The 15,101-nt window shown below is 39.3% G+C and overlaps 1 protein-coding gene across 4 annotated transcripts in view; it reads right to left on the reverse strand.

Annotated features, from left to right (window-relative positions):
• Positions 1-245: 245 nt before the first annotated feature.
• The window catches only part of RFX3 (regulatory factor X3), a 272,176-nt gene continuing 257,320 nt past the window's right edge, over positions 246-15,101 (reverse strand). For 3 of the 4 annotated variants that reach the window (XM_087444544.1, XM_087444541.1, XM_087444542.1), the window contains 3 exons: positions 9,911-9,973; positions 8,421-8,463; positions 246-4,093 (listed from right to left, as the gene is read on the reverse strand). In XM_087444544.1, the coding sequence (XP_087300670.1) occupies positions 3,855-4,093; positions 8,421-8,463; positions 9,911-9,973 (345 nt within the window). In that variant the 3' untranslated portion in view covers positions 246-3,854. The remainder of the gene's footprint in view (positions 4,094-8,420; positions 8,464-9,910; positions 9,974-15,101) is intronic. The other variant, XM_004440659.3, reaches the window with a different exon arrangement.

Consider the following 15,101-nt stretch of genomic DNA (forward strand, 5'->3'; position numbering starts at 1 on the left):
TCACAGTGACACACAATTTTTCCTTTTACACTAATGTTTCAAGCACAGCATTATTTTAGACATTTCAAATATATCATCTGAAGAACTTTTTAAAATTTCAAAATGCATCACGTTTAGCACTTCTAGAGAGTGCATTCATGTAAAAAGGTTCATGATTACAGTAATGAAACCGTATTCATTCCTGAACGACTGTGACAGCATTCTACGAGAACGTGTTCATTTTTACTCGTCTACTACAAATCAAAGGCAGTCAATGTTGCAAACGACTAATTTTAGGTATGCAGTGTTAAAACCATTTTCTAAAATTTACTTTTGTTTTTAAAGTACACCATCTAAAGAGAGGTGCATGAACCGTGCTATACAGTACAAGAAAAAGCACAAAAAGGAAAGCAGATTTCTGAAAAGGCAGTAAGACTTATACAGTCAGTCCAAACACAGTTTGGATGAGAATCCTGAAAAAAGTGAGCAGCCACTTGATATCCAAAGAAAAATTTTAAAATTGGGCCCTGCATTCCAAAGAGATGGTTCACCCATTTCACTCTATTGTTCACTGGCTTCATGAAGGCAAATCTTTTGGGTATGATTCTCAAAGTATAAGTGAAGATCAAACTCTACCCACAACAATCAATCTTACTATATGGAAGTATCTTTCTGAAACTTAAAAATAGCCAACATACCTTCCTTACATTTTTCCTCACTGAAAGTGTAGCATTTGGTCTACGTAGATATTTTTCATGACTACTGTTTGATTATAATGCCAAGAAATATTAAGAAGTCCTTAAAATGTGTGCTTGTCACTTGTCAATGAACTTACTCTGAGAGTATTGGTGTCTAATATCATCTAGAAAAGTCACAGCTTCAATGAACAAAAAAATGGAAATGTTCAATAAATGCAATAAATGTGATTGCTCCAATTTGCTCAGATGTATAAATTATGATGTTTTTATTTTCTAATACAGTTCACAATTCAAATTCAAAATTGGTTAAGATATTTATGTGTGATTGTATATGTGTGTCTTACTGTAGAGTACAAATAACTGCAAGTAGCATAGACTATAGAGGTTATTTTGTCTACTGGTCAGAACTATCCACCCTAGTCACAAAGAACTAACGTTCCTAACCGTCTTCATAAAGGAGATCAGAATATTTTGAGGGAGCCAGTTGAAATGTAACAATATTTAACTCCTAATCTGTCCTAATTTAGAACAAACCATGAACAACTGGAAGAAATGTTGAACCCTGGAGGGTCCCCCAATCCCTAACTTTCATCAGTCTAAATTTGCCCATTATTCAGATTCCTCTAATGATACAAATATATCCAACATTAAACAGTGATAATAAATACATTTACAATCGTTCAATAAACAAGATGAAACCAGCAAATACATTTGGTCCAGTACAGATATAGTATCGTTCTAGGGGTGGTGGATAGGGATAGGCAAGTGAAAAAAATTCAGAATGGAGAGTCAAAATGAAGAGTGTTCTTCTCACTTTTTGATTTTAATTTTACCTGTAAATGTGTCCTAATGCACAACGAACTAGACACATGGTCTTTGCAGCTTAAGGTGTTTTGTTTGCCTTTTTTTGTGTGTGATGGTGCAAATTCATTGCCTTTTGGGAGAAAATATCATTTAAATGATATTGAGATGAAGGTTATGCTAGGATGCTAGTGACGACTTTCAAATATATGAGTGGACTGTATAATACAAAATTTGAATCAATTTTAAAAATTACATCTAAAACATTCAAAGTTTAAGAAACTCTGTTGATCTTAGTTATTTGAGTAGTCTAAGGCAATCGAGCAACAGCAGTTGAAATATCCTGCACGTTACCCGATAAGCCATTTGGTATTTTTAACTTTACAGATTGGCTCACTCTCTTCTTTCTACCCCGACCCCCCACCCCAATAAAACTGGAAAGATAAACATCTTGAGTTTAAGATAGGCCTCATTAATAATCTGTAAATCATTTTGTGCTTTCCCTTTTTTTTGGCTTTATGTATTTATTTTTGCTGATTAGCTTTTTTTACAACTATTTAAATGAATGGATGTGCCTGGTTTTTTGTTAATAATTTGAGTGCTTAAAAGAACCTTGGCTTTTCATGTAAATTAAAACGGGGATAGGTGTATCCTCTCTGGGATCTCACCGTCTGACTTTGTAGCTGATTCCTGCCCACGGGCACTCGTGTGTGCATGTGGACACACAGACACCGAGACACACAGACAAACATTTAGACTGAAAAGATGCACTTCAATAAGTACCTGCTTATTTTGTTAACTTTCTTAAATTATAACTAGATAAGAATGGTCTAAAACATACATGATTTTATGTAACAAGTTGGTAATTAAAACTAGCCTGCTATTCCACACCCTTAAGCAATCTGATTTGTATATTCAGCTCGAAGCACAAAAAATAGGTTTGCGGTCACTCAAAGAGGGGAATTGATTTTTGTTTTTTCGTTTCGCTTTGTTTGCCCTAAATTTCCTTCGAAGAACATGTAACCTGTCCTTACTTCGGGAATCTGAAAATGACAGGCACAGTTTGTCACATGGATTGAAGAGGAATTCACATGAACAAAATAAGCCTTACTAAACCTTAGCTTCAGTTCTGTTTTAAGGCACCATGTAATAGCCGAGGTACGATGATCCCTGATGTACATTCTTCAATGGCACGGGTCCATCCAGCCACCTATCCAAATCCTACAGAATCGGGGATAAGCAACACTGTGGTGTGCCAGTTACACTGCCTTCAGGTTCTGTTTAAAATTTAAATCCACATACTTTAGAAACCAGGAAATATTTTTGAAGGAAATAACGATATGCAGGTTGCTACATTCCTTGCATTCTATAAATTTTCTTTTATAATAGCAGCATATTGAACTACTATTAGGAAAAAGACCTGGAATAAAAGAAAGTCATCCAAATGGAATGGTTTCCTGTATGTCCAGCTCAGCATAAGTAGCATGTACACTTAAAAAAAAAAAGTCAAGTCATTTTTTCAGCTTCAGTATCTAACTATAACAGCCCCACTCAACAGCAGAATGCATCTGTGCAGTGGTCCCAAATACAGAATCAGTAGTCTTTAAACAGAGGAATTGGTATGCAAATAACAATTAAAATTCAATGTTTAACGGAAGCTTGCATTAACATGATTTAATAATTATGTACACAAATTATGTACATATTAGCATAATCTCTTGCAATTCTGTCATTTACTCTGAACCGATAGATGCACAGCTAAATTTTTTTCAGAGAAAAATAGATGACCTTCCCAACCCTCTAGTGCTATAATAAAAATGCTCTGTATTCTCTCTCCATACTCCAAAATGGTATCAAAATAGTGTCTTGTGGTTCTGCCCAATGAAAAGCACCTTTCAAAAGCAAATTGGATGCATCTGCTGCCAAATGGGCATGCCTCCAGTGTAAATCAAAGAAATTCATTTCTTTTGATATTTCACAGAAGTGCATCTAATTAAAAACTTACACATGAAATCATACACCAAGACTAACAATCAACAATAAAATATTTTAAGCTACAAAAAAAGTAAATTACTTTTTAATTATAAGAAAACAAAAACATTGACATTAAGTGTTGTAAAAATCCTTCTTGACACCTGAAAACTAAGGAAAAAAAAACCAACTCATTATTAAGAGGCAAATAATTTGTTTACGTTAAAAAAAAAAAAAAAAGACCTGGGAAAATACATACACCCATTCCATTTCACAACTCCAAAAAGGTAATGTTCAGCACAGATAGAATTTGACAACAGTCGACCTTCAGGCTTATTAAATTTTCAACTTAAGCCCAATATCAACAGGGTTAATGTTAGCTGGAAAAATATGCTTTAATATTCTTTAGACTGCAGTGTAGGTGTTTCCTGTGGTGCTGCACTGCCTGATAGTCTGAGTACTCGTGACGATGTGCTCACTGTGGATTGGATTCAGGAGGCTTGGCTGCACGCTGCTCTCGAGAACAGGCTGCATACAGCCCACTGGAAACGCCTGGTTCAGCTCGGTTTTCTCTCTTTTGGCTTGAGGTTCTGAAGAGTCATCTAGTTCTTCATCCATTTCACTTTCCACTTCACTGCCTTCATCTGCACCAACAGATAACACCAAGACTATTACCACAAGACAAACTGGAAAATAGCAATCAACACGTGCTTTAGAGACAATAATACCGTACATTAAGAAAGCAACTGCTTAGCTCTTGTCGGGGGACAAAGCGTGTAGGTTTTCCTTTCAACAGATTTTACTCGTGTCAGTGTTCTATTAATGTATCTATAATTCTTCCAAACATAGCAAAGGTAGTTTTACTTTGGCTAGTTTGTGATTGACATCTTTAACAGTTCTTTTAAGAAGACCTTTGGAATTTCCTAACGCTTTAATGTTAAATAGTGGCATAATTTGTGTCATCATAAAGTAGTCACTTTGATACACTGTGCTGGCTTTTGGGGAATGTATTGAGCTGAAAAATGCTAACTAAAAAAAAAAGAAAGAAAAAATTTTCAGTCTCCTCCAAAAATCTACACTAGATATAAATTTCATCTGTGCTGATGTTAACGTAGGTGAGACCCATGTTGATTCACAAAATAACTATAGCATGTATAAGCAGGGGCTGCTATACAGACTTTCTGGTACACAGGAATGTTGCAGATCACAATATTAAATAGGCCTTTTTTTTTTGGTGAGTAATATCGGCCCTAAACTAACATCCCTCGCCAATCTTCTTCTTTTTGCTGAGGAAGATTAGCCCTGAGCTAACGTCCGTGCCCATCTTCCTCTATTTTGTATACGGGACCCCGCCACAGTATGGCTTGACTAGCGGTGTGTAGGTTTGCGGTTCGTGCCCAGGATTGGAAACTGCAAACCCTGGGCTGCCAAGCGGAGTGTGCAAACTCAACCACTATGCCACCGGCCCAGCCCCAATAGGCCTTTAATTTTTATTACAAAAAAATTACGAAGACCGAGGCAGTAGTATTAGATGAAAAATGTGCAATGCATTTCTATTCCTGGCAACACTGATACTCACTGTTAATAGTTGGTATTCATTTCTGGTAATTAAATGTATTAAATAGTCACTTTAACCTCCAAATTTTAATATATTTTATATTAACTAAGACTTCATTATAATGGAATACAATTTAATTTTTTCCAGCATGCATTGTTAAAATTCAAAAGTACGGTAGAGAGAGAAAATGCTCTCACACAGCTTTACTACTATGTAAGATTCTCCTCAGAAGAGTGTAGAGAATACTTCTTCACAAGTGATAATTTTTAAAAAGTAGGGAATATATTTCTGCCTTAAAAATCTTTTTAATTCACCTTCAAGATGTTTTATTTTTTACCCCAAAAAAGATAAACATATAATTACATCAAATACCTCATCTATAACTAAAATATATCTAGCTTATTGTTAGATTTTTGACTTATGATAGTGACTTATATAAACAGAATCAGATCTCCAATATATTCTGCTCTATGGCATATCATGTACAAGGAGTGTGTAACAAGCATTCCTTCAGTCAGATTAAGTTGCACTCTTTCCACGGACTGTTGAGTCCAGTTTTACCATTTGGGGCACACGTACAGCAGAAGTCCCTGCTAATGCAGCTCTTTATATAAATGGGCCCCTTGACTTTTCTTCTCTTATTATCAACTGGGGAAAAGATGGTTCCAGAGAAAAGTGATGAGGAGTAACAGGGACATACAGTTGTGCAGTGAGCAGCTGCCAGGAGCAACATCTCCTGAGAAATGGTACGTGTGATTAAATAGGCTGAGATTAGACGTATTGACTTGAAATGATGTCTGTAACGTATTATTATTTTTTCTTTTTTGTGAGGGGGATTGGCCCTGAGCTAACATCTGCCAATCTTGCTCTTTTTTTTCGCTGAGGAAGACTGGCCCTGGGCTAACATCCATGCCCATCTTCCTCCACTTTATATGGGATGCCGCCACAGCATGGCTTGACAAGCGGTGCATTGGTGCACGGCCGGGATCCGAACCGGCAAACCCCGGGCCGCCGCAGCGGAGTGCGCGCACTTAACTGCTTCCACCACCAGGCTGGCCCCTGTAACATATTATTAAGCGACAAACACGGAGTGCTCTTAGATGAGGCAAAAGTTGTCTTGGCTCATCTACCTTATCCGGTTACCTTTTTGCCTCTGGAAAACGGTCTTGACAATAACATGACAGCTTGTCAGAACAAGCACATTCAAAAGGCTGGTGGGCTGCAGGGAGAGGGATGTATATCGTAGACATCTGCTTCATCAAGAGGGAATGATCAAAAAAATGTATGGAAGGATCTCACACTAAATTCTTAATGGTGGTAGTCTCTTAGGGTTGTGACTATGAAGTTTCACTTTCTATAGTTTATAATTCTCTGTATTATTTGAAATTTTTATACAGAGCTAATATTACTTTTATTATCAAGAAAAACATTAAAATTCTCATTTCGTGGAAAAACCCCACAAAAACTCTTGCAGATTTCACGCCTTACACCGTGAATATGCCAGTTTGGCTATATATCAAGAAGCATCAGGTCTGACGGTGAAGGGACCAGTAGGGCCACACCAAGAAGGTGAAGAAAAATCACACTGCTTCTTAGCTTCCTCTTCAACTTTTCTGTGCCTGAGAAATAGTGTCAAAATAAAAGGGTCAGCACGGAAAGAAAAAAAATCTTTTCAAGCAAGGAGGGAGTGGAGAGAGAGTGGAGAAAGTCCTGTCATCTACCCTGTTCTGGACGGAAACACAATGGGATAACGGGCTGAACAAACCTAAGTGCTCCAGGCCACTTTTCTTTAGGTCCGCTTGTGGGTGGCAGGCAGCCTCTGGATAGGCTACAGGGCAATCCACAAAAGCAAGCCCTTTCTCTAGTTCCTAAGGGCAAATTAATGCAATTCCATAGACATCTGATGCTCCTAGAAAGACTCAAAGACATTTCCTAGGGATTTACTTGAGGTTATGGAAATTTGGTACACAAAAACTAAAATCAGGCGCAAGTGAGTCTACCGAAGACTCAATTTTGGTTCAGCACTTTACAAAGAGGACTGGCTGCCACCCAGTGTTTGGCTAAGCAGCAACACTCCTACCGCACCTCTGGGCACCCAGGGATGAAAGCCCCAAATTTGGTTATGGGGCTCTGATGTCAGTGCACCATCAGGGCTGCCTTACATTGGACGTGGGTTTCAACTGCCACCTTTCTTGCTCTGAAATTACAAATTAGTATCATCACTGATTGACTTTTTGACTGTTATTTGGATGATCCTATAGGGTATATATTTGCAGCAACAATATTTGCAGGCTATCATTTTCTACTTTTCCTGCTTTGCCATTACGCCTATTACTAAAGCAGGAATTAACGCAGGCACAACTGGTGAACAGAGACTGATAGGAAGTTAACGTGGGAGTGACACTGATTCATGACTTTCCGCAGCACATTAACGATTTCCACCACCAAGGAGGCACAGAAGCTGACCACTGAGGACCCTGGGACAGGACACTCCAGAGAACAGCCCTGTACCACATGCACAGATTCCCCCAGTCCCTCCTCTTGCCTCAGTTTCCCCACTGGCTCTGGCTCTGTCCTGGAAGGGCTAACTGTAGTTCTCCCAAGTCTGCGCATTTTGTCCCTGAGTCTAGAACACAGTGCTTAAAATCTCAAGATATCTTCACTTTTTTGTTTTTTTTTTTGTTGAAGAAAGGCCTATATTTTCTGCAATGCTTGTTTATTAGAAATTTTACATTTTTTTTTTTTTAAAAGCAAGCTGGTATTTTATCAGGATTGTTTCTGTCTGTGTGTGCGCCATTCCAACCTCATTTCCTCTCAAGCCTTGTTCCTTTCACCGTGTGGTTTTGTAGATCATGAGTTTCTTCAGGAATATATGTCATGTTGTCATATTAAGTGGCAATGGTGATATTAAAATTTAAGAAATACATATGTTATCCTTTTCATCTATCCCACTACTGATCCTGCTTTTATAGTAAACTTCGTTGCTATCTCTGAGTACTTTTTCCACTGAGAAGTGTGAACTGATGAGGTGGGTAGCCTGAGGAATCTTTTTTCTTGCTGGGTGGGCCCTGTATAAAAATATTTGGCCCAATTTTATCACTTTTCTCCAGGACTCTGGCAATGGTCAGAAATAATTTCTTGTTAGTTGTAATAAACTGCAGGCAACAAGTCAAGAAGAGTTTGTAACTGTATTTAAATTCAATTCTTGCATTTAATATACCTCACATACAGAAGGCATAGAAATGGAGAAATAATGAAGGATTCCAAAAGACATAACTGTCATATTTATCCAGGACTGTATGCCATTTCCACAAAATAAGACTGCTGTAGACATACACTCCACCACGTTTTCCTCTATGAGAATTGCTTAGTCAAAAATGTCCTTAAAAATGTACATTACTTTCAAGTCTTACCTTTATCCAGATTTCCAGGAGACACAGCATTTAAATCACCAAACTGCAAAACAATAGTCATTTGTGCAACAGTTACTACTGGGCAGAATAAAATAATATTCTATCAGTCTTCGGTAAAAACACTACACTGTGACTTTTTAAAACTGTAAACTAGTGACCATTTTGATCTCTAGCTACACAGGTCACATAATTTTCTAATCAAACTTGTCGAATTTGAACAGTTTAAATTGTGTCACAATTTAGCTGTCTTAGCCTCTTTGCAAAAGGGTAACAATTTTCTCTGCCTTCCACTCTCCATTTTACTTTTATTATTTCACCTTAGCAGTGAAGAAATAGGGGCCTGGCTGGCCTGAGGAAGATGGGGGCGGTGGAATAAATCTGGAAAAGCCCTGAGGAAGCAGGATGCACCAGCTCTGCCCCACGTGCCCTCCCTGAGTCCCCTGGAGTCTACATTAGAGACATGGGCCAGCCACTGGGTTGAAATCTATTTTTAAAGTTTTTATTAGTAGAAATGAAAAACATAATAGGATCCCCAAAGTTGAGTGTATTTATTTTTATGAAATCTTTGAGACTTTTCTTCTTGTAATTTGATGTTCTCATTTACTAAGATAATAGGGTCCCACTTTAAAAAAGAAAGGCATCCGATTGTTACTAATGCAACAAAAAAGGGCTTTAAACAATATGGATGAATTAATACCCTTCAGCTTAGACTCTATTTTCTACGTTGGTTCAAGAACTTGAGGGGCTGGCCCAGTGGCATAGCAGTTAAGTGCACACGCTCTGCTGCAGCGGCCCAGGGTTCGGATCCCGGGCGCGCACCGATGCACCACTTGTCAGGCCATGCAGTGGCAGCGTCCCATATAAAGTCGAGGAAGATGGGCACGGATGTTAGCCCAGGGCCGGTCTTCCTCAGCAAAAAGAGGAGGATTGGCAGCTGTTAGCTCAGGGCTGATATTCCTCACACATAAAAAAAGAACTTGATATTTTTACAGTGACAAAATACATTCTGAGAGTCTCAGGGTGAACAAAGATGGATACACTAAATAAAAAATTGAATAGCAGAGGTAATAAGCTAATTGGAAAAAAGTGAAGTGAAACCTCAAAGCATCCACTTTTTTTTTTCCAAGGAAGATTGGCCCAGTACTATCTGTTGCCAATCTTCCTCTTTTTCTTTTTTCTCACCAAAGCCCCAGTACATAGTTGCATATTCTAGTTGTAGAGTTGTAGCTCTTCTACGTGGGATGCTGCCTCAGCATGGCTTGATGAGCGGTGAGTAGGTCCGTGCCCAGGATCTGGACCGGCAAACCCTGGGCCAATGAAGCAGAACGTGCAAACTTAACCGATACACCACCGGGACGGCCCCAGCATCCACTTTTTAAATGGTAAACATTATCTTTTTTTTTTAAAACTGAAGATTCAGAACACATCATTATTAGAAATTCAGATTTCTCAAGAGGCTTAGGAAAGGGAGAGACAGAAAGTCTACTTACATTCGGAAGTTTGCTTATAAAGAGTTCCATGATAGGAGTATTTTTTTCATCTACAAGGTATGTCTATAAAGCAATAAAACTGATCTTATTTTGCAAACATACATACATTTTTCTTTTTTTTCCTGAATACGTATTGTTCTTCACAGTAGCTACCTTGGGAGCTTATACATTTACTCCTAGGTCCAAGGTTCTAGAATTCCTCTTTGACAATCAATTTCAAGAGTTAGTATGTATCATTGAAGAAAGGTTATCTTGTTATTTTACATCCAACTGTGATTCCACACAATACTCCAAATTTTATTCATTGCACTTGGTCCTGTGATAATTTCTGACTACTCACCAAAATCAAATTCATCTCTGCCACATTCAGGATATTCAAAATAATATGTCATTTTACTCTCTATTATTTCTTAGCAGTTCAGAGGCAGTTTAAAAAGAGGCATTCCACAACATTTTAAGCTACGGCAGCATTACTGCAACAAATGTGTAGCCTTCCTAGGTGACTGCTTTGAAGGGGACAAGGGCCTCCTGGATATGAAACACCCAGTATTTTTGTTTGGAACATTGTCCCATTACTTTATAGTTACATCCCCTTGGGCTTCAAATATAAAATCATAAATACTGAACTGTTGTTTCAAAGTTGTTCCTGATCACATGGGTCAGAATTTTTTAGTCTAAATAAAAATCAGTTTAAATTATGTAGAATTACTTGAATTAAAGAACATAAGCAACAAAAATCCAATGAGACTTGATCTATTTTTGGTATTATTTAAAGATTTTAGAAGTATAAACAGAGAATGCCCAAACTGAAGGATAATTTATATGTTATTTCTTTTCTTTTTTTTTTTTTTTTTGTGAGGAAGATCAGCCCTGAGCTAACATCCGTGCTAATCCTCCTCTTTTTGCTGAGGAAGACCGGCTCTGAGCTAACATCTATTGCCAATTCTCCTCCTATTTTTTCCCCAAAGCCCCAGTAGATAGTTGTACGTCATAGTTGCACATCCTTCTAGTTGCTGTATGTGGGATGTGGCCTCAGCATGGCCGGAGAAGCGTGCATCAGTGCGCCCCTGGGATCCGAACCCCGGCCACCAGTAGCGGAGAGCGCGCACTTAACCGCTAAGCCACGGGGCCGGCCCTATAAGTTATTTCTAATTGACACAATACAATAAGATTTTTATTTCTTTTAAATGAATACTTAACAACACTTAAGAAACAATTCTGGAAGCAGGTTGGCAGTGATGAGTCTAAACAGACCTCTATACCTAAAAAAGTGAATATTCCATTTGTTTTTGAAAAATCTCGAAAAGTTGTTTGAGACTAAATTATTATTGCCATTGGTGATCAATAATATCGCACAAAGTGGCTAAGACCAAACTCTGGACATATTTGAAAATTTTCTTCAAAAGAAACACTGCTTTTAGTTTCTACTTAACTCTGAAAATATGACAACCTCCCTAATACAAAGATTTTTCTTTGACAGTTTCTGCTTAATCTGAAATGAATACATCTGACTATTCAGGATGCTGAAAATACAAACCAAAACAACGGCAATCTCAGTGACTGTTATTATCATTAGTAAACAAACACTTGCATACTAGGTGCTGTGTGCCTGTGGCTATGCACTGTGCTGGACACGGCACAGAAAAATCTCAGAGACACTGTCAACGCCTCCAGGTGTCTCGGGGGTCAACGACAAAGTTCCACGTGTAGAGCAAATAGAGTCGATTTAAAAGAAAAATCTTGTGAATAAGAGGTAAGATTGCGATATCCTATATAGCGGAAGGTAAAGGTTTTTATATGCATTCTACATATGAGGAAACAACAAACGTGATTAAGGAAAAAGCACTTTAATCCTATAGATAGACTGAGTAAAGTCAGGAGTGTCAGTTCATTCACTTATTATTCAGTAAATATTTATTGAGAGCTTGCTATATGCTGGGCACTGTGCCAGCCAGGTTCAGTCAGATTAATTTGGAAGTACTCCCTCTTTCTGGAGGTATCGGAAGTTGCTTAAACTGTGAAGGATAGGTAGTTTAGCCAAAAAATGAGGCAACCTAGCAAACCCTCGAGAAGGTTTCAGAAGCCTAGGGTTATTACACAGGGAAACCCACTGCAGGGGGATTTGAAGTGAGCAGCAGGCGAAAGCAGCAGGAAGGAAGCATGCCAATGGCGGCAGGGAAGCCTGAGAGTGGGCACAGGAAGGCAGTATCACAGACAGGGACAGATGGCCAGTGCCTAGATTAGGCCAGCACAAACCAGAAACAGAAGAGGAGGAAGAGATAAATGATTTGGTTGAAAAAAATGGAGGTTCGCAAGAGAGCACAGAGATTACTGTCAAGTTATAGCTCCAGAAATCGGATAAACTTACTGCTTTCTCACTTCCCCTACTGCACAGGGGATTGGAGGGGGCTACTATGCATTGAGGTGACATCTCACAGCTTATAAAGTTCAGGAAACGGTGGGCTCTCTCTCAGATACTGTAACCTCAGGTATCACTTCCTCAATCTCGCTTCCTCAGGGCGACTGACAGCCCTACCTCAGGATCTCCTTCCCTGTCATTCTCGTCACTTGCTTCAAAGCACCTACCACAATGTACAACACTGAATTTGTTTCATCATCTAATATCTGTCTTCCCAACCAGTGCCATGAGAGTAGGGATCCTGTTTGTCATCTTCATAAATGTATTCCAGAATCCAGTACAGCACTTGATAAATATTAAAGGCTGCATAATACCAAATGAATGAATTTGCTTCCTCATTTCAGCCTCACAAAAAACTTGTGAATTTGGCAAGGTACAGAGCTTAGATTTAATCTTACAGCTACTGAAAATAATGAATTGATTTGTCTAACATTATATGGGAAATATGGCAGTTTTAGATTTGAGACCAGATATTCTGACCCTCTGTTTAGGAGTTTGGGAGAGGGAAGGAGGGATAGAGAGGGAGAGGGAGAGAAGGAGAGAAAGTATGCCCGTTCCACACGCGGAGGAAGGGATATAAATTAAGGGATTTAAAATGTGTTCTGGGGTTAGAAACCATATGGCCTTTGATGTAGGAATTAAAGTTCTGTCAGCCAGATAGATAAGTAGAGAAGGTTCTGAAGTAAAAACACAATGGAACATAGAGAAAGTATTTCTCTTATTTTCAAGAAGACCTCCTCTCCTAGAAACCATTTCCCCCAGGTCCTGACAAGGGGTCATAATAATGAACATCCTCCTGGACAACAGCAGACTAAAAAATGTGTGGTCAAGGCAGCCAGTGGGAGTCTGCCAGACCATAAATTCATGAGGAGACTAGTAATGGCCATGAAGTGTAAATGGGCAACTAGTCAGCAGGAGCAACTGGGCAGCACAGCCAGTGCAACCACAGGCAGGATCGCTGAGAGAAACCCCGCGTGTGACCCTGACTGGTGGCCAAGCAGATGAGGAGTAGTCCGTTACAGGACTTCCGGGCCTAACACCTGCCCTGAAGCACAAGCACCATGAGAGGAGGAACGCAGCCCACAGGTGCACTGGAGAGACCACCGCACATGAGATCCAGCAGCAGCAAACTTTGCAGGGAGGGAGGCAAGCCTTGCACTGTTATCCTGGGAAAGTGAAACAATGCAGAGCAAGTCAGGAAGCCTAGCCAGCAAACAGGCGAGGATCCACAGGGGGCCCACAAAGCAAAGACTGGGGACAGAAGGGCGGGATAGAAGGAAAGAGTTCAAAGACTGGGCTGGAGACTTCACTCACAGGAACACTTTCCCTGCTGGAAGAGTTTACCCCATTCCAGGGAGAAAAGATTAGTGAGTAATCATAACCACATCCTCTTGGGCAGCCAGGTAAACATCCCCTATAGAAAATGCATCTTACTAGAAAAATCTCTCTGTTAGTATATCCAGATTTATAGATTTACAAGCAGACAGACAGAATCTCTCTCTCACACACACACTTACACACATTCTATTTGTTTACTGAGATATAAGCTGTCCAAGTCTATGTTAACTAAGCTACCACACCCACACACACAAAAGCAAACGTGATTTACCTAGTGGCATCAAAATATGAAAGTGTATGGTCTAGAACAGGGGTTGGCAAACTTTTTTTCGGTAAAGAGTCAAACAGTAAATACCTTAGGCTTTATGGTCCTGTTGCAATTACTCAACCCTGCCACTGTAGTGCAAAAATAGCCAGAGAATAGGTAAATGAACAGGTGTGTTCCAATAAAACTTTATTTACAAAAAAAGATGATGGGCTGACCTCTGGCTAGAAGAAGAGCTTGAAAACCATAGAAGATCTGCTCCAGTTCACAGTGAAGGGAATAGAAGATTTTGTCTTTAAGGAAGGTGTGAAGACTTTGGCCCCAGGAAGGATATGGAACCTGAGGCTTTAAGAACTAGCACAGCTCAGGCATATGGGCATCAACTGATGAAGGTCACAAGGAAAGAAACAAGGGTCAACTTTTGAAGACCATCAGTTGGAAGACTAATCTTCCTCCCTTTTCTATGGAGGCTTGCATGCATAGACAGAGATAGATGAAGGCTGGTGTTTAAATGTGCAAATTAGTGGGTCAAGAGGGAAGAAGTCTAGGACTTGAGAAAAGATTGCCTGGAAGGTTGCAAGAAAAGAGACCAGGGAAAAAGGTAGCGTGTTAGGAATTAGATGGGACAAGCCTCCCTAATGGGAAGTTTGTTCCAATTTGGATGGCAGATGAAGATGTCAGCAGATATCCCAACATAAATTCTCCATTGGTAAAAGCAAATGGGGAGTAGTTCCAGATGACGATGGCTTTCAGGGTGGAGTCATCAATGGAGAAATGACAGTGTATGTATGTTGAGGAGAGGAGGAAGTAAGAAAAAATAATATACTGGAGGAAGAGTCTACAATCCACAAATAATAACTGACTTCATTCAGAGCAATCGAGCTTTCATATTGTAATAGTTTCCTATTGCTGCTGTAACAAATTACCACAAACTTAGTGGCTAAAAACAGCACAAACTTATTATTTTCTAATTCTGGAGGTCAGAATTCCAAAATGGGTCTTACTGAGCTAAAATCAAGGTATTGACAGGGTGGCATTCCTCTCTGAAGATTCTAAGGGAGAATTTCTTTTTTCCTCTTCCAGCTTCTAGAGGCTGCCCACAACTCTTGGTGAGGCCGCCTTCCATCTTCAGAGCCAGCAATGTCAGGTCAAGTCTTTCCCCTGCTACA

This window comes from Ceratotherium simum, chromosome 20, assembly GCF_057802395.1.
Source record: "Ceratotherium simum simum isolate JZ-2026a chromosome 20, ASM5780239v1, whole genome shotgun sequence".
NCBI classification, from domain to species: domain Eukaryota; kingdom Metazoa; phylum Chordata; class Mammalia; order Perissodactyla; family Rhinocerotidae; genus Ceratotherium; species Ceratotherium simum.